This window comes from Triturus cristatus, chromosome 8 (assembly GCF_964204655.1).
Source record: "Triturus cristatus chromosome 8, aTriCri1.1, whole genome shotgun sequence".
Taxonomy (NCBI): Eukaryota; Metazoa; Chordata; class Amphibia; order Caudata; family Salamandridae; genus Triturus; species Triturus cristatus.
The window spans coordinates 1,412,396,297-1,412,415,359 of NC_140591.1; the positions used below are offsets into that span (position 1 = coordinate 1,412,396,297).

The 19,063-nt window shown below is 42.5% G+C and overlaps 1 protein-coding gene across 1 annotated transcript; it reads right to left on the bottom strand.

The window, feature by feature from the left end:
- Positions 1–513: 513 nt before the first annotated feature.
- On the bottom strand, positions 514–1,820 carry LOC146805842 (uncharacterized protein F54H12.2-like). The gene is made up of 2 exons (XM_085623826.1): positions 1,060–1,820; positions 514–892 (listed from the first exon to the last, which is right to left on the bottom strand). Exons 1-2 carry the CDS (start codon positions 1,818–1,820, stop codon positions 514–516), a joined length of 1,140 nt encoding a protein of 379 aa, XP_085479952.1.
- Between the last annotated feature and the right edge of the window lie 17,243 nt (positions 1,821–19,063).

A 19,063-nucleotide genomic window follows, 5' to 3' on the forward strand; every position in this document is an offset into this window, starting at 1 on the left:
CAAACAACATATTCTGTTTTCACAGGTCTGACCGATGCCCTTGTGTTTTCTTTTACATATTTCACAACTAGACTATCATTGCTAACAAGATCCCTCGAATATAGATTTAAGAGATTTCTAAATGGCACACCCTCCGACATTTTACTGATAAAATAAATACAGTGTTCCCCGCATGTCATGGCTACCGAATCCTGAACCCTCACCTTATTATACACTACCCGGTCTGTGTCTTTTTTCACAAACTTGAATATGGGTTGTGTATAGATACTGTGCTCAGCGAACTCTGCTGTACTGTAAAACACTGTAACCTTGTCACTATCTATAAACACTGCTGTCCAGTGTGTTCCACCCCTGTAATGCGGATCTGTGTTAAAGACTAGGGTGCGTGGTCTTTCTGACCCTTTTTCAGGTGGTAGCCCATCGCTAGGGAAAATACCCAAAAAAGTATTTCCTAGCGTAATTATGCCAGCTTAAGAAGTCATGTATCTGCACAGTGTCCATTTCACAAATGTTTTAAAGGTAGTCAAAGAAAATCTGTCTGGCGTGGTTGATCTGTATGATGCTGTCGAATACTGAAAATAAGACCATGTTCACATTTGTAGTCAGCGGATTACTGAATCGTATTTCAGGTTTTAGATTTCCGTTTTTGACCAGGTTGTAGTGATCGCCGTCTTCCATATCGGGTGTCAGGTCGAATGCGAACACCGTGTATCCGGCCCCATAGACTTCTCTTGACACGGCTACACCACAGCCCCTTTGATGCTTCCCTGTTATCGAAACCAGCCCCTGATATTCCCTGATGTAGTTGGAGGTTATAAAACTGGGGGTGTAGGGTTTTGCAGGAATCACATTGCCCTCGTGGACCAGCACCACGTAGTTGATGTTGTAGTGTCTAAAATTGAAGGGGTTTGAGGTATAGGTGCCGCTAAAAGCTGTATTGTCCACAAAACCAATGAGGATGAGTTTGGGTAGCTGTCCCAGAAATAAATTCTGCTGCTGGGTTAATCGGGTACCTGCGGGATGCTGAATACATTCAGATCTACTCTTTCCACTGCGTACTTGGCGTTTGATATTTGTAAAACATCGGCGTGCGCTAATCTGACGCTCGGGGACACTTTCACTCTCTTTACAAACAGGCTCGCCGACAGGATGTCCAGTTTGTACTGGTCTGCATCCCCGCTGAGGAGACAGAATGAGTACTTGTTGCGAGTGAGTTTGATCTTCAGATCAATCCCATTGATGAGCAGTTTATCTTGGAAGAAGAGGTCTGAATGTATGAGGCCCAGAAGGTCAAAGTTGCGACTGCCTGCTGCAAACCATGCTCTTTTTACAAAACCATGATTGGGACCGTCCAACGCTGTGACTTCAAAGTTGCTGTATTTATCCTTGTAGAAGAGCCCCGTTGAAAGCTGCGTGTCAAGGGCGTCGCTGCTGTAGTTTAGAATGCTCTCGAGGTAGGCTCTGTAGGCGTACATGTTATCGCTCTGTTTGATGAGACGATCGCCCAGGGTGATGTCCACCTGATTAAACATGGTCGCTAGGGGATAAGCGATCGTCGCCACTCTAGCGGCTGCCGCTATGTCGGACCCATCTGCTTTTACGATTTTACACATAAGATACAGCAGCATGTTGTTGAGATCCAAATACATCTCCGTAGACCCTGGCACACAAAACTCTATAGGGGCCAGCGGTATCAATGCGGCTAAAGTCGATACCTCCATGAAGAAGCTGTTTTCGATGCTCGTCTGCGTGGGTTTTAGAGTAAACAGGTCTGACTCTGCTTTGGCGCATTCGCCAGATGCGCAATGTACGAAGACCATGGTTTAGTTTACGATGCTTTAAAAAATATTTATTTTAGAGCCGTTTCTCTTCTTCGCAGCTCTCTTCCGTCTTGGAGCTCTTCTTTTCTGAGGATGTTTTGAAGAACTCCTCCTTTTTTTATAGGGGGCCGGTGGTCCCCTGCGTCTCGAAGCACGGTGCTTCCTTTTAACACTCGCGCGCGGCTTGTACACCAGCCCCGATCCTTCTTGCGATTGTTTGTTCATGCGTTCTGCAACCGCCAAAGTAACAGACCCCACCATGTCTTGGGCAATATTCATAGCAGCCGCCTTAACATGTGGTTTTGCAATTTCATAGACCCTTCTCAAGAACGGCATAGCTCTTCTAAACAGACTATGGAAGAAACCCCCTAAACCAGCCCGAACATAACAGGTGACCCTTGAAAGTACGGAGGACCTCCATATCCGGCTTGGCTACTGTAATAGTCCCTGTACATAGCAGGGTCCCCGTATGTTTTCACGACCACCATGATGCCTGCTTAATAACTACTGTCGCGTCTCAGCCTTAAATGAAGCTTAACAATAACTTTCCCATATTTAAAGGACACAGGCTCCGACTGATCATCGTAGATCATAATTGAAATATTGTCAAAATGGTTTTTAGAAACTGCAACGTAGTCGGGTTTGTAAAATTGAATATTGAACATCGCATTATTTTCGCCCTATACATGGACCCATCTTAACAACGGCGCGTAACTATCGCCGATCCTCTGGGCTTCTACAATATCGCTATACACATAGAGCGTACAGAACCCACCGTTAATATCCGGGCACGTGTGATCCTGCTCAGCCGTACTTCTCACATGCTGCACTGTGCCTAAAACCCTTCTTAATTTACCAGACCAGTTAAACACGGTATTGCGGCTCGGTGCTTTAAGAAACACCTTCCTTCTGACTAGCGACAGGTGCATATTCGTATATGTCTCGTTGCTGGCTATGGATTTGTTGATGGCGTCGACAACACTTGAAACGTTTGGGTAGTAGCCGTATGGGAAGCCAGCGTGTATGCTCAGGGGGTCCTGCTCCCGTTTTTTGTTAAACCGGGCTTCACTCTGTGTAAATGTATTCCATGTTCTCGGGTATTGGATTTCTGTTAGGGCTACCTCCCAATCCCCTTTCAGGTCCACTGGCTTAGCCAGTTTAACTGTATAATTAGAAACCTGGTTGTCGGGGAACATGCCCTTAGAAGCGGTGGATGGTAAGGTAATATAAAAGGGAGTTGTCTCCATCTTATCAGCGGCTTTTAGATGGTCCTTAACTCACACACCCTTCAGGGAGCTGGCCAACACCCAACTGTTAAATTTCTCCGGCCAACCCCTCCATTTAACATATGCCTGGCTGTTAGCCCCTCTACCTTTCCTTTTCAGAAACTTTTCAACCTTATACACTCGGTTCGGATCATCAGGTACCATTTGTAACTCTTCCTTGTGAAAGATCCCAGACACCGCTTCCCCATCGTAGTCCTTTAACCTGTAAATATACAGCCCTTCTTTAAGCTCCCCACTTTCCACTATAAATATTTCGTTGCTAAAAGTCCGTTGGTAGCCCTTCGTAAAGACCCCTTTCAATTTTGAAATCCTAACGTGATCACCTTTTTTAAAAATGGGTTTCTTCACCTTTGTAGTGAACTTAACGCCCGAAACAGCTAAAGAATTACTAGGAGTCACCTTTACGGGGGATGTTTTGATGGTCCGGTGATAACTGGCATTATATACATCTAAAAAAAGCCTGTAGAACATCCACGTATCTGTAGGTGTTGTTGGCCGTAAAATACCGCCACATCTTAGACTTTAAAGTTCTGTTAAACCGTTCTACAACCGCTGCTTTTACCAAAATGTTGATAATAATAATTTCTGAAATGACTTGTTTAAGAATTCTTTACCGGTGTCTGTTTGTAGTTTTTGAGGAATTCGACCCTTCTCGAAGATGGCTTTAAAAGCGGCTGTGACGCTAGCCCCACTTTTATCGCGTAGCGCTTCTGCGTAGGCATACTTGGACAACACGTCTATGACGGTTAATATTTAACAAGCACCGTTGTTATGTTATGCTATATCTTGAAGGCTGATTATGTCCGCCTGCCACTGATAATCTATTTGCACATTAACGATTGTAGGACGTCTCTTAAAACGTCTTCTGGCTAGGTTAAGGAGTGAATACGCCTCCTCTTCTGATAGCCATGTCTTGACCAGGTCTCTGCTTACCGCCTCATTTTCATCTGCAGCCATTCTATATAGAGCTTCGACGCTTCCAAAGCTGCCAACCCTGCTTGTATCATAATAAAGTTTTCTTAACCTGGCCCCCGACATGATATCATCCGTTACAGCAAATGAAATGAAAGACGGTTGTTTTGTGTAAGGTCATTTTACTAAAAAATAAACAATACTATCAAGAGCTCAGCAAAAGATGCTTTACATTTTCACAGTAAGTGTCATAAGTACGGTTTAACACATAGCCACCTTGCGGTGTAACATTCCACTTGTTTGTTCTAAATACACGCTATCATGTAACGTTACATAAGACCTTAGTTAAATAGTCTTCGGGGAGCCAAAGCCCCTATTTTTCTATTTTTTGTATACAGATTACACATACGTCTTTCTACGAGTCTTTCTATCATCTTTCTATCAAAATCGTGCACATCCCCTGCATACCAGGAAGTTTTAAGCTCGGGTCATAGGCGTATCGGATCGCATTGAGTGTAGCTGTCAAGATCCTCAACATGTCTGGGTGGACATATTTCTTTTCACTGTACAGCCCGTGGACCACCCTTAGCAGTTTATACACCTTGTAAGGGTCTAACAAACCACAAATATAGCCTATTGTTCTTGTTCTGTATGATTCGCACAAATATTCGCGAGCCGCCTGCTGTGGATCGTTCATTTGGTGTCCGTGACAAAGGCTGTAATAGTCACGCTTGACACAATTTAGTACCACCGCCGCGGCGAAACCCTTAACTTCTTGTCTGTCATAGTAGGACAATCCAGGATCTTCTTCTTTTTCACACGCGCCGCTCTTAGAGCCGCATACACACTTGTCACAGCCATCCCTGTTTTGGCATGTGGAGCTTTCAGCCTGTTTTGAACACCACAGACAAATGAAGATTACATTGCTCGCTTTTGAAGGCCGCCACTCTGCCTCTGGCCTTTTTGGGACTTCTCTCTAGGGTTCAAAAGAAGAAAGATTGACAGGCCATTAGTTGAAGAAATAAAACACATCATTATGTAGCTGACTGCGCAGAACATTTTCCTACTAATCTCTGCATTTTCACCACCCTCTGCGGCGGCTCTGAAATCTTGAGAGTCACTAATGTCCTGCGATGCCCCATCATCTTCGATGCTTGTACCCGGCTGTTGCGGAACGACTTTCTCAAAAGCTGTATCCTCCTGAAGGTCCATGTCTTCATCCACGGGTGTGTTAGGAGGTGTTACAGCCTCTTTACCATAGTGCATTATGAAGTAGGTGCATCCAGCTGTGGTTGATCTCTAGGGGTCAAAAAGAAGAAAGATTGACATGCCATTAGTTGAAGAAATAAAATACATAATTTTGTAACTGTCTGCGCATAACATTTTTACTAACCTCCGCATTTTCACCGCCCTCTGCGGCGGCTCTGAAATCTTGAGAGTCGCTAATGTCTTGCGATGACCCATCATCTTCGACGCTTGACCCGGCTGTTGCACAGCGACTTTCTCAGGCGCCATATCCGCCTGCAGATCCATGTCTTCATAGACGGGTGTGTTAGGAGGTTCTACAGCTTCTTCATCTTCCTCCATGTCCACAAAACTGAGGCCAGCAAACACACTGCCACTACACGAGCCCTCACTTTCGCTGCTGTCGCCCTTAATCGGGGACATGGGGCATTCGCAATCCTTGAAACTGAGTTCTTCCAGCCTTCGACAAATGTTATTGCCAAAACCAGTAACGTCGCAGCCCATGTCCTTAGATGTTTCTTGTTGAGCATTCTCGTCCATTACCAGAGGTGTTAAGCGGCTTAATATCTATTGATAGTTGGCTGAGAGCCACCCAACATGGTTCTTTTCACAAGCGGCTGTATCTCTTCTTTTTTCTTTGGGAACCTTTTTGTATTCAGATGGCTGCTTGCTGTACAAGGCTCTTAAGGATGCCTTATATGTATCCTAAACAGATCCTAAAAGGGGCGTGCCCCTCTACACCACAACAAGAACATACAGGCGTCATAGGACTCTGGTTCGCTGATGTCTCCAGAAGCAGCCCCGCCCTTTGGACGGCCCTTGGGACAGATGGTCGCCTACATCCACCCTGAGGGTTTGGGACCTGCCACTTTTAAGGACACACAGACATGTCACTTTTGCGGCCAGACCTGTCACTTTTAAGGACACACCGAAGGGGCGGGGGGACCTACGGGGGGACCTGTCAATTTTAAAGACATGCATGGTGATGAATGGTATCTGCTTATACTACTGGCAGCCAATCACTGCATGGGTTTAAACTAAAACCATGCAGCGATTGACCACTGACTGTTCCGGTGTGGACCGGGATTCTCCTTACCCCCTCATGGCCTGTAGGAGACTAAGAACTACACAGTAACCGCCTGTCTAAGCCAATCCAGGAGCTGCTCTTAAAACATGAGAGCACTGCCAGGATTGGCTTGGTCAGGCGAAGTCAGCGCTCATTAGGAGTCTTGGGGGCCGCAGCTGTGACTCCCCCTGACCCACCGGCTCTCTAATTCCACAGGGTGAGAAACCTCTGAGCTCCAGTGAGCATGTCAGGCTGGCAGCCAAAAGGCAGCCAGAAAACTTGTCATGCTCATTTGTGAGTGCAATTAGCAATTCACATTTATGGCTGGCTACTATCAGCCTGTGTAGTGCTGACAGCTGAGTTGACGTCAGGGTTCACCCCCCCCCCAGCACCCCCCCCACCCCCAGCAGGCCACGTAACAGTCAATCCTGGCTACCGTCTGCAATCTGGCCCGGCAGAGACTGAAAAAAATTTCGGCATTATTTAAATTTTTATTCAAGGGCACTTCGGAAGCAACGGGGCAAAATAAATAAGGGGGCAACGCCCCGGCATCCCAATAGAGAAACCGCTGCTCAGTAATTGTTGATTCCCGAAGGTATCAGAGCACTTTACATGAGCACCAGATGCGTTACAGATTGACACATTAATTTTTGTTAGTCACAGGGAGATTAAGTGAATTGCCCAGAATCACAGGATGTTGAGCATCCCTGCCAAGGCTCGAGCCTGGTCCCCCTGCTTCGAGGTGGACCGCTCTAGCTGTTAGAATACATCCTGTCCCCTTCGGAGGTGTCCATTCCTGCATGCTGGGGCCCTCCTGTGAGGGTCAGCAATCTCCTTGAAAGGAGCCACATGGTGCAGAAATGTATCCACATTTAGATATACATGTACTTATCATTCTTATATATGCCTGGTAAGGGTGAAAGACTGTGAAGTAAGGCATTGTGGGATAAAGACATCGTTGTAAAGGTTGTTTCCCTACCTAGACTATTGTCATTATCTGTTCTGTTGCAGTGCAGCAGAGCCAGAAACCAGTGCTCCTGCCTAGCGGCGCTCGCTCCAGTAGACCACAAGTGGCATCGGACGAGCGCCCTTTTGTGTATTGGATTCCTGAGATCTCATACCCTGTAAGCCCTCTGATGTAACCTCGTAATTGAAACATGTCATTTGACCAACTCGTATCAACATGTTACTGGGATAAAAGACCTTAGGACGTTTCCTTGACTTTATTTGTCACCCTCTGGAAAACATTTTTATTCCTTTGGCTGTTGAAATACCCAAATCCGGCAAAAGCTGTGCAAATTAATGGGAATTATTCAATATGGTATCTAAACAATATAATGTATTCAGCTACCACATGGAATTCCTAAACTCTGTAGGAAAAACCTGCTTAAATACGGTACAGTAGCAGCCATGTTTCCTGAGAGGTTTCTAACTCCTTGTGCGGCTCAATACCTTGTCACATATGATTTTTCCTACTGTACATTTGCCGGAGGGCACGAGCTAATCAGGTGCTGCCAGTTACAGCGCTGCAAGCATACTGCCGTCCACAGAAAACGTGTTCTTGTTCACAACATTCAGGATAGGTTTGGCATATCGCTAGCATGAGGTCACTTACACATGACCTACATTGTAGCAGACATCCACCACTGTTGAGAAGCAAATCAATCTCACCGCAGACCTTAGCTTTTTACATTTGCATGTGTTCAGTACAGTCATTTTAACGTGTGTTTGAAGCACAAAAACATAGACGTTAGCCCAACAAGCTGGAAATATATGTGCTATGGTTAATCCCTGATGATTTATTGATGCAGTTAAAGATGCATATTATCGTTTTAGTTCATCCCAAAATAAATAAAAGTTTATTCGTTTGGAAATGAATCTCCTGGAAATATTTGGTGAATGCCTATTTTTTTTGCAGTGGCATTTTCATATTACTGTACTTGGGGCCAGATGTACGATGTTTTTTTGTTTGAGCTAATGGATTTTAGACCCCAGTAGGCCACCATCCCTGGGAGTGCCAGCCATTGCCAATGGGGTCACAAATTGCGACAGCCCCATTAATATGCATGAGGCATGCAATTTGCGACCCCATTGGGAATCGCAGACAATGTTGTGCATCCCAATTAGCAAGTCGCAAATTGCGAAATGTGACGCAATTTGCACTTCGCTAATTGGCTCGTACATCTGGCTCATAGTGTACAATTGTGTATGTAAAAATAACTTTGCTTTAGTACAATTGTTATTATATGTGTATTCGTAAAGTGCACTCTCGCCCTTTGGTGTGTCCTGGTGCTGAGTAGGTGTGTGTGTTTAGCCTGCCTATGGTAGGTTTTTAATTGAAAAGCAAAGTCTTCAGCTTCTTGCGAAATTCAGTAAGAGAGGAGGAGGCTCTAATGTGGCGTGTGAGGTTGTTCCACTGTTTACGAGCAATGCCTGTCCTCCTGATCTTAGTCAGTTTATATGTAGGCCCTGTGCAAGTAGGAGTCCCTAATCGTGCCATAAGGCAACTATAACTTGCGCCCCTGCCATGCACAGTTTTCTCATCAATACTTTCACGGTAAATGATACAATTATATTTTCAATGATGTCACAGAAGATGTCATCAGTATTGTAATATATGGGTTAACTAGCAGTGCATGGCGAAGGAGCAAGTTATGGTAACCTTAGTGCACAAGTTATAGTTACTTGAGTTAACTAAAACTGTTGAATTTTAGTGGTTTTTGGAGTTTGAAACATTACATTGTTACTGAACTTTTCACCCAACTATAACTTTACTTTAACCTTTATTTTTTTCTGAGAATTTCTAGTTTTTTTTTAACGTAAAGTAATATTCAATTACCAAACATAATACAAACCCCTGCCGTGGACGACCTTCGTCATTTCCCAGCTGGAGTTTGGCTGCAGGGCCTTCGGCCAACACTCGCCGCATGCAGCCAACCCCATGCCAGGCATGGTCTTTGGCCTTCGGCCAGGTTCTGTGCCCAACCCCCCTAATGGCAGCCACACCTACTCTGCGCAGGCTCTTTGGTCATGCAGGGCAGGGTTGTTAGCCACAGGACCTGGCCTGTGACCAGGCCCTGTGGCCAAACCCCTGTATTCAGCCAGCCCCACACTGCGGATGGCCTTTGGCCATGTGCAGTGGGATTTGTCCACAAGGCCTGACCTGCAACCAAGCCCTGTGGCCAACCATCTCAAAGGCAGCCAATCCCATGCTGCACATGGCCCTAGGCAATGCATGGCGGGAAGTTGGCCACAGGGCCAGGCCCAGGTGGCCTCATACCCCAGGACCTTCTTTTTCTTAAACGGAGGATCCCTGTGGCCCTCCTTCCCAAGCCTCATTAGGTCCCCGAGACCCCATCCCCCAGGGTCTTATTTATTTTAATGCAGAGGGTGGCCCCCTCCCAGAGCCTTATTCAGCCCCAGGAATCCCATCCCCTAGGGCCCTTTATTTTATTAAAGGGGAGGAGGGTCGCTTGATCCTCCTCTCCAAGCCTAATATGGCCCTGGGGACCCCATTCCCAGGGGCCTTATTTATTTTAAAGGGCAAGGACCTGTAAAACTAGAGTGCACATGTGTCAAGGTTGCTTCCTTGCCCCCTATTATCTATTCTTTTATTTACAACCTTAACTCATGTTTTATCATTTGTGGGCAGGATGTGCCAAAGATAGCTTCCAAATCAATTCTGGCGCTCTTATATGTGGATGACACTGTTATAATGGCCTATACCCAAACGAGTTTTAAAACTTAGGCTGATACTTTTCTTACTTTTATGGAGTCCCTTGGGCTAAAGACTAATCTTACCAAATCATATGTTATGTCTTTGGGACCGAATATTTCTAGGATTTGCCTATAAACAATAAAATGCTTGAAAGTTTTCAACAATTTCCCTATCTGCATTATATTTGATACACACTCTACTTGTATTTAGACAACACAAACATGATGAACTAATCTCAACCATTGGCAATTACCCAGCAAATAATTTAATTCCTTCTTTCCATCAAAGTTGGCTCATCTGTTCGATTACAAACAAGGACCAAAAATATGCAAAGCACCTCAAGGGATGGTCTAGGTTGAAGTTCCAGGCCTTGTTCCCTCTTAGCGGAAACCCAAGTAATCCTAAAACAGTACAGGTTTTGTTAGAACTCATCATTAAAGTACAACTTAAGACATGTGGCACGGCAAGCTCTGGCGATGTACTAAACTATAATCTGAAATCTCATCCCTTATTTGCTAGTTTTTGAGTCATTGAAAGCAAGAATCTGTCTTCCTATTGAAGGCACATAAAATGACTTGATTTAAGACAGACTTCCTATTGTAGTGCTTGAAGGGCAAGTGGTCTGCTTGCAGAATGACTTGCACAGTTCCATGCTGGAGGAATTTGAAAGATACAAGAGCTGTTAATTGTGTCCTTCTTCCTGAGTAGAATGCAGGAGATTCAAATAAAGACGCAGCGAATATTATCCACTAATATATGCTAACACAAGGCAAGTAGGGGTTTTATACTAATAGGTTAGGGCTGTTTGATAAACAATATTTGAGGTGCATCTACTATTCACTCATCTGATTTTTAATCACTGAGCTATTCCTTAATATGCTGATGATTTATACTCATTCCATTGCAGAAGAATACCACATACTACATTCAAATCATTATAAAATACCAATGTTTGTGTGGGCCCTCATTTTTGGTGGTTCAGGGTGGGGTTCTTTCATAGCAAGGGTTGGTTTGTCTAATTTTAAGCACCCTTAACACACATAAGCAAATACCTAAGAGTAGGGTCACTACACCTCCTAGTCTCTATAATGATACTATGCATACATTCACCATGCATGGCTTTACAACGCGGTTGTTACAACGACCACGTTGTTACCACGCGTGCCATTACATCGCAAGTCATAACAACGACTTGCTGTAGGGGGCGTGCTCGACCTGGGAATAGTATTAATTACTATTCCTACTCTAGTTTGTGCAACAGCAGGGAAGCTGTTGGATTTAAAATCCAACACATCCCCTGGTGTCACTGATAGAGATCAGGGTGTGTATAATATTCCCACTACCACGGATAAAGTAATCTCACAGTTACACGCACATGCATACATCATACGCTACGGCCCATTTCACTAACATACGTTCAAATACTCTACCAGCAATAAACCTGTGGAAGGAAAACTCCTAAACACCCTGCATCTATACCGAGGTCGATAAGACCTGGTTTTTGTGACTGTCCTTAAACATAATCTATACAACATATACAGCAATAATCAAAAATGTAAACCCAATAATTGACAAGAAAGAATATCCAACACCATGTTTAAAATTATATTGCTTTATCTAAAATTAGTCAAAGGAAATCAATCAGAGTAAATCATTTCTCATAGTTACCTATTCTAGCTAAATGTCAGAACGGGTCAGGACAAGTCTCTCGGTAAATGTCTCTCAAGACGAAGTCCCTTCAGCATCAATCCTCAGCAACGCAGATTCGGTACGCGGCAAAGGCAAAATGGCAAGTGGCAAAAACCCTCTCTAGGCTAACATTTCTTATAGTTTCTTATAGTTTCTTATAGTTTCTTATAGTTTCTAAACAATAGAAAAAACTGTAATGTCCGCCGGACTTGCTGAGCAGAGCGAGAAGGAAAGGATGTAACATCGCTACATTTGAGAATCTCCGCTCAGGAAAAGTACACATAATGAAAACTACGGAACAGGAACCAAGAAAATAAAACATGTATCATGTTAGTTCTACTTTTCCTCGGCAATCGAGCTACAGTTCAGAGCTTTTCTCTAAGGCTCCTTTGTTTCCCAAGGCTGCCAAGGACATTTTCATTTCACTTGGAGATCTCCCAAAAACTGCTGCTGTCCTCATGGAAAGTTTTTCAAACAAGCAAGCAAGGACCATGGCCAGTTAACTTCAGGACCATTTCCAGCAGGGGTCTCCCTCGTCACAGTTTTCATATTATAAATCACAGCCAGGCTCACAAGTCGGCCATCTTTTCTAGGCCATCATAGGCCTCAATAGACCATCTTAATTAAAAGAGACAAAAACAACGTTACCACAGCATAGTGATTAAACAGTGTTAACCCCACTAATACCCTTATGTGTATGCATTTATCTAGCACTTGCAACATAGAAAAGCATTAATTCGGAAAGCATTTTGTGCTCAAAAATAAACAGCACATAGCAACGTTTAAACATGAAAACACGCACGTTATTTTTTAAACAGCACATTTATGCACACCCGCGTGTAACTCTCTCTTGTTAGGACAAACGGATTGATTAATATAAACACACTTGCACAAGACAAATAATTAATTATTAATTATTAATAAATTAGTACAATGAATAGACATGCCAGAGCTTCAAAAGCCACTGAATTTTCAAACTGAAAACTCTGCTCCAGCAATCCCCCCTTTGGTGATTTTATCACCAAATAAACCCAAAAAAAAAAAAAATTAGTGAAAATTTAGTCCCATTTTAGGAGAAATCGGAAATGTCTTTTCCCCTTTACACAACATTAGACTCCAGTCACTCTTTCATCATCCCCTTTTTGTCTCTAAGTAAACACTCTCCCTCAATTCTTCTAGTTCAATTTCTTGCGGTTCTCTTTTCAACCTCTTGTTTTTCTCTTCTTTATTCAATTTCTTCCTCCCTACCCTGTTTTTACAACACACACACACCAATCTTATTATCAATAAAGCAACAATTATACAAGTTAAGGGAAACAATATTCTACCTATAATAGTACTACCTATTTTTGCAATAAAATCCTTAACAGCTATCATTTTATTAGCTATTTTAGTCCATAAATTCTCAGCTTCAAGTGGTACTAATTCTTCATGCAAATCAGTAATATTTTTGATATAGACCTTCAGGTCTTTGCTTTCATCTGGAATGTAAGTGCAACAATGTTGAACTTTCAGCATTCCACAGACTCCACCCTCCTTGGCCAATAGAATATCAAGGGCAAGTCGATTTTGCATAGACATGGCACGTACGGCACTTAATTCCGTATTCACCAAAAGAAACCCTCCAGCGGTATTTGTCGATAAGCGATCAACCACTGTGGACAGTTTCCGAATTCCATAAGCATTCAAAGAAATTCCCACTGCTGGAATCAAAACCCCAAAAATATCACCCACTATTTCAGACCAAGTTTCTCTTTTAAAACGCATTAGTAAGTTAATATGGTCTACATCTGTTATTTTATCTATATGAAAAATCTTTGGAAAAACCAGGCCCACATAACACGTGCCATACCAATGGTCAGGCAACTTGTAATAAGCCTTATTCCCACAAACATAATATACTCCTGGAAAAATTGTATCTTCTCCACCTCTGAAACCCCAACCTGTTGCAATGAAGTATGTATCATGGCACTCACTAGTCCCGACAAAATATGTATCATATTGGGATTTCCTTCTGTGGTGCATCTAGAGCTAAAGTTGGACTAGCCCCATTCTTCAACTCTTTTCCCATCTCAATGTCCCAAATTGTCTCACTCACTTTATATTTTCCTGCTTTCTCATGCATGTTCAATCTCCTTTCTTCTACCATATCCAGGAAAGCTTTCTCCTCTCCTTTCAAACTGCAAGTTAAATTATTCTTAAAAATGTAATCTAATGTTAATCCTTTTTCTTCAATAAAAATTTCACCAAAAGTGTTAGCTTCTTTAGCTGGATTCAGCTCTTTGTTCATTGGCAAATGCCCAAAAATACTATCTCTGTTAGACATCTTATAATCTACTTTCCCTAACAAATAAAAAACACTACTTAAAATACTACAGGAAATACCATATGTAGCTGGTAAATGATGATAAGTAACACCCTCTGAAATGGATGCAGGTAATTGCATACAGACGTAGCAATCCCTTACTTCCATTGTTTTCACATATTCATATAACAGTTTTGAAAAAACATTACTAGAAAAGTTATTAATTGACCTATCTTTGTGTATGTAAGTATTACTAATTCTAATTGGAACTACTTTTTGCGAATTCTTCTCTACATTTGTCACATTCTCTGTATGCATCTCAAACTCTACTTTAAAAGTAACTAATAAAACTAAAACACCCCATAGAAGCATTAATAATCCAGTACAGCAGCAGCACATCCTACACCACCTTTTAAAGAAGGCACATCTATTTCTATTATCTTCTATGTTAGCCATTTTAGTTTAGCCTCTACTACTCCACTACTGTTTGAACTACTTCAATTCTTCAGCAATTCTTCAGCTTTCAGTTTATCCAAATGATCTCTTCGTTCACTTAATCCAAGTGAATCCTTCCTTTATTCAGTTTGGATACTTGTCATTCTTCACTTCAATTTCTTCAACATCAAATTGTATTAGATCTCCAACATCAAAATCCTCAGTACTCCACTCTTCTCCAATGTCAGTCAAGAGTACTTTCAGAATTTCACCAGTATCTTCCTCAACCACTTCTCTCAAGATCTCTTCCGGATTATCTCGAGTCACTGTTTCTTCTTTTCCTCCTTCAGACAGTGCCACATAAGACCATTCCGGTGATCTGTACTTTTGGTTGGGTCTTCTTACTCTTTTTATTTCCACTGGTTCGTTTGACTCCTTTGATTCTTCTCCTTCAGCTTTTGAACTTTGACTCGAAACTTCATTCACTTGTTCAGCTTTCGATGTACTTGCTCTTATTATTTTGTATCTCAGCCTCTTAACTCTGTTGTTAGGCCAACGATCTCCTCTTAACACCTTTTTTGGCTTTATTTCTTTATTACTTCTTTCTCCAATCCAAGTTCTCTTTCTCAGAACTCGACCCTCTGTTTGTTCATCCTCATCATCTGTTTCAAGTGCCTCTTGTTTCCGTTTTCCAGCAGCTCTCTTCTTTTCCACAGATTTTTTCACCACTGTTTGAGACTTCCCTACTCCTGTCCCTCCTCGGATCTCTGACACGCAATCTTCTTGCTGTCTACTTGTCCCTTCACCTGGCTTATCAAGAATGTTCCCTACACCTCCTCGGGGGTCTTCCGCAATCTGTCCCTCTCTATCTTCTTCTGACCCTACTTCTTCAAGTATAATCTCAAGTGGTTCTTCAATCTCCTCCTCTTCTGATTCAGGAGTAGTCTCTGTGTGATTTCTCTTTTCTTTTCTTTTCCCTTCACTGCTGTTTGAAACTTCAGGCTCTCTTACAGAATCTGATCTCTTCTCTGATACTCGCAGTGGTTCATTCGAAGCTCTTCCTACTTCTTTCCCCACTGATTCTGTATCTTCATCATCACTGGAATCTGACTCTTCAAAATACTCTTTACCAGTCCCTTCTTTTGGGTTTGGAACTCTCAGAGTATGACTTGCATGTACCCAGTGCTTCACTCCAGCACACTTTACTGCAGTCGTCGTAGTCAGAATAACTTGTCTCGGCCTTCCCCACCTTGGAATCAAGCAATTTCTTCTTCTGTGAACTTTTATCCTCACCCAGTCTCCTGGACTCAGATCATGGGCTTGCTTCTTCTCAAGTGTGGTAGCTTCTTCTACAACCTGGTGAAACACAGAATGAACTGCGTCAGCCAGGCCTTTACAGTAATCCAAAATCATGTCATCAGTTATTGTCACCAACTTATTGACAGGCACGAATGCATGGCGCATTGCACGTCCCATTATTATTTCGTGCGGACTCAAACCAGTAGTTCTATCTGGAGTAGATCTCATAGTCATCAGAACTAGAGGTAAAACATCTGGCCATTTCATGCCAGTGGCTAAGCACATTTTTCCAATCCTATTCTTGATTGTGCCATTAATCTGCTCAACCACACCAGAAGCCTCTGGTCGGTATGCACAATGTAGCTTCTGCTGTATTTTCAATGCTTCACAAATCAAACCCATAAGCTCATTTTGAAAGTGTCCACCTCTATCAGACTCAACTGTTACTGGAAACCCGTATCTAGGAATCAACTCCCTTAACAGTAATTTTGCCACTGTTAATCCATCATTTCTTCTAGTCGGGTAAGCTTCCACCCACCTTGAAAACAAACAGACTACTACTAGAACATACCTCAGTCTGTTTACTTGGGGCATTTCAATGAAATCAATCTGCATTCTTGTAAAAGGACCTCCTTCTCTGCCTATTGTCCCCAGACTCACCACTGTCTTTTTCCCAGTGTTAAATTGCTGACAAACTAAACACCTCTGACAGATGCTTTCTGCAATTGTCCTGAACTTTGCATTGTACCAGGTTTGCTTGAACGACCTAACCATCGCGTCCCTCCCCAAATGTCCCTGGCCATGATACATCCTTGCCATTGACGACAAGATGGAGTTGGGCATTACTGGTCTGCCATCTCTGTAGACCCAAACATGGTCTGTTTCTCTTGGAGCACATCCTGCCTTAATCCAATCTTTTTTCTCTTCCTCTCCTGCCTCATCTTGCAACTGTTTCACTTCATCCCAGGTTTCTAAGACATTAGTAAACATCACAGAGAGTAAAGACATTTCCCCTTCTCTGTCCCTGTTGATGGACTGATTTGTTTTGGCACAGTATTGCGCAACATCGTTTGCATAACGGTTTCCGACCGTTATAAAATCCTCCCCTAGTCCATGGGCAGCACATTTTACAACTGCTAACTCCTTAGGCAGCTGTATCGCCTCAAGCAATTTACCAATCATTTCAGCAAGAGCCTTGCAAATAAGGCAAATGAATCGTCACTAAAAGTGACGTGCCTGTGGCATTAAACCCTTGTAAATGTGCTGCTGTGTTTTAAGGCAGGAACTGAAAATCTGCAACAAACAGACTTGCAAGGCTTCCTGGAATCAGGTTGTAGGCAATTGATTCGAACGCGCAGTTTAATCGCGTATCAAGGTGTAATTTCAGAGATGTTGAGAAGCATGAAATGGCTATGTGGGAAATGAACAGAGCGGTTCTGCGAACCCCTGCAATTGTCACCTGTATATTTGCGGCCCTTCCGGCATCTCTGGAGTATAGAAAACCACTCGACTGAAGGCGCTGAAGAGAAAAGAAACCCTTACAAGAATGGTTGCACCCTGCTAGCAGTGGATTGATTTTTTTATTCGTGTGAAGCTGTTTCCCTGCCGGAAAGTGGTTTAAAATTGCCAAACATTGGTATTACTGTAGTTATGTCTGTTTTCATCGGTGCTTTAAGCAGCTTAGGGAATTTGATGCTCTCCATAGAAAAAACAAATCCTTTTATTTTTATAGGTTCTTTTCACTGTTTGCAGAAACTTGAGAGCCTCGCCTTTTTAAATAGTACTTTTGACTGTCATACTTAATTTATTTGTAGCTAGGAGAGATGCAATCATAGAAAGATGATTTCAGATAAAAAATACTTGAGTTGTTTCATACAATAAAAAGCAATGGAAACAAAATATTTGCAAACAGAAATTTGAGTCATGGCTGCTGCCGAGCACACTGTAATGCTTTGAATAAAACAGGCATAAGGCCGCAGGACAAAGGCTCAATATATAAGATACCTTATATCGGTACAGTATAAGGGTATTGTTAGCTACTGCTGAATTCTGTGCTCTGTAATCGCGTGGAACTGGCGTCTTAGAATCGTTCTCAACATATAAAAATAGACTATCCCTTTCAAAATTACTTTACATTACCTGATTATGTGATTTGACATGGCCTATGATTTTTCGAATTCTGTTCAACATCTTTCTTCACGTTTTTCTTGCACATAGTTTCATTTTTTCATCCTGTCCTTCAAAAGCAGATTCTCTATAGCAAAACGGCTGAACGTGCAAATCATTTTTAACCTAAATACTCTGATCTCTCTGGACTTAGAATGTGAATGTGTGCAGCTTTTCGTTGTTTCCATCCTACCATTTCAAAGTAGATTCTCAGTCGTATAAAATGAACAAAAGCCTTCCAAGCCGAGCTGCCCTTCAGGTTAGACAGATCTTACAGGGCAGAGGGGGCCCAGCTACTACTGACGTTACAGAGACCGTAGTGTTTTATTCAGCAGACATTTTCCTTTGTTAACTGAAATCTCTCAGGAACACAGTAAACAGATATTGTTAGAGAGTAGACCAGTGATTTTTTTTTATATGTTTGAAATGCTTTATTAATCAACTTGTTAATACATAAAGATACCAGCAAATACAGGAAATAAATTCAAATATGATATTGAAACAAAGGCAAGGCTGATACTATATAGAAAAAGGTAAAAGCATTTCGTGGAGTTTTGTAGGGGAGGGGGGAGGGAGAAGAAAGGGAAACAGAAGAAGGAATAAATAAAGGGGAGGAGAGGGAATATTAACATTGCAATCTAAAAAGATAGGAAGTAAGGCATACTAGTAAATTACTGTAAGTAAAGCAATACATATTGTTCAGTATAGAAGATGATATAATATAAGAACCATGTAAAGAGAGAAAAGAAGGACAGAGTTGATATCCTTCAAAGAGGTTTAAAATTTTCCAAATTGATATGTGAAGTTTTCTTCAAGAAGACAAAGGAGGTACGGTGTTCCTGGGTGGCAAGTTGGCCACCTGGTGAGTACTCAGAGTGGTGGGGAAGTGGGAAATACCTCCTTTCAGAACTAGGACCCTCACACACCCAGCAAGCTAGGTGTCATGCTTCATCATATGCGTCTATTCCTCATCGAGCCGGTGCTGCAATGCTCGATGGGCACCCATAAAGGGGCTCTTTATCAGAGATCTTTTGTTCCTTGCCGTATAGGTGCTGTGGGTGTGAGGGGCCTGGTAAGATGTAGATGTGGTGTGTGGGTTAAAACAGGTAAGGGAATCCTCTA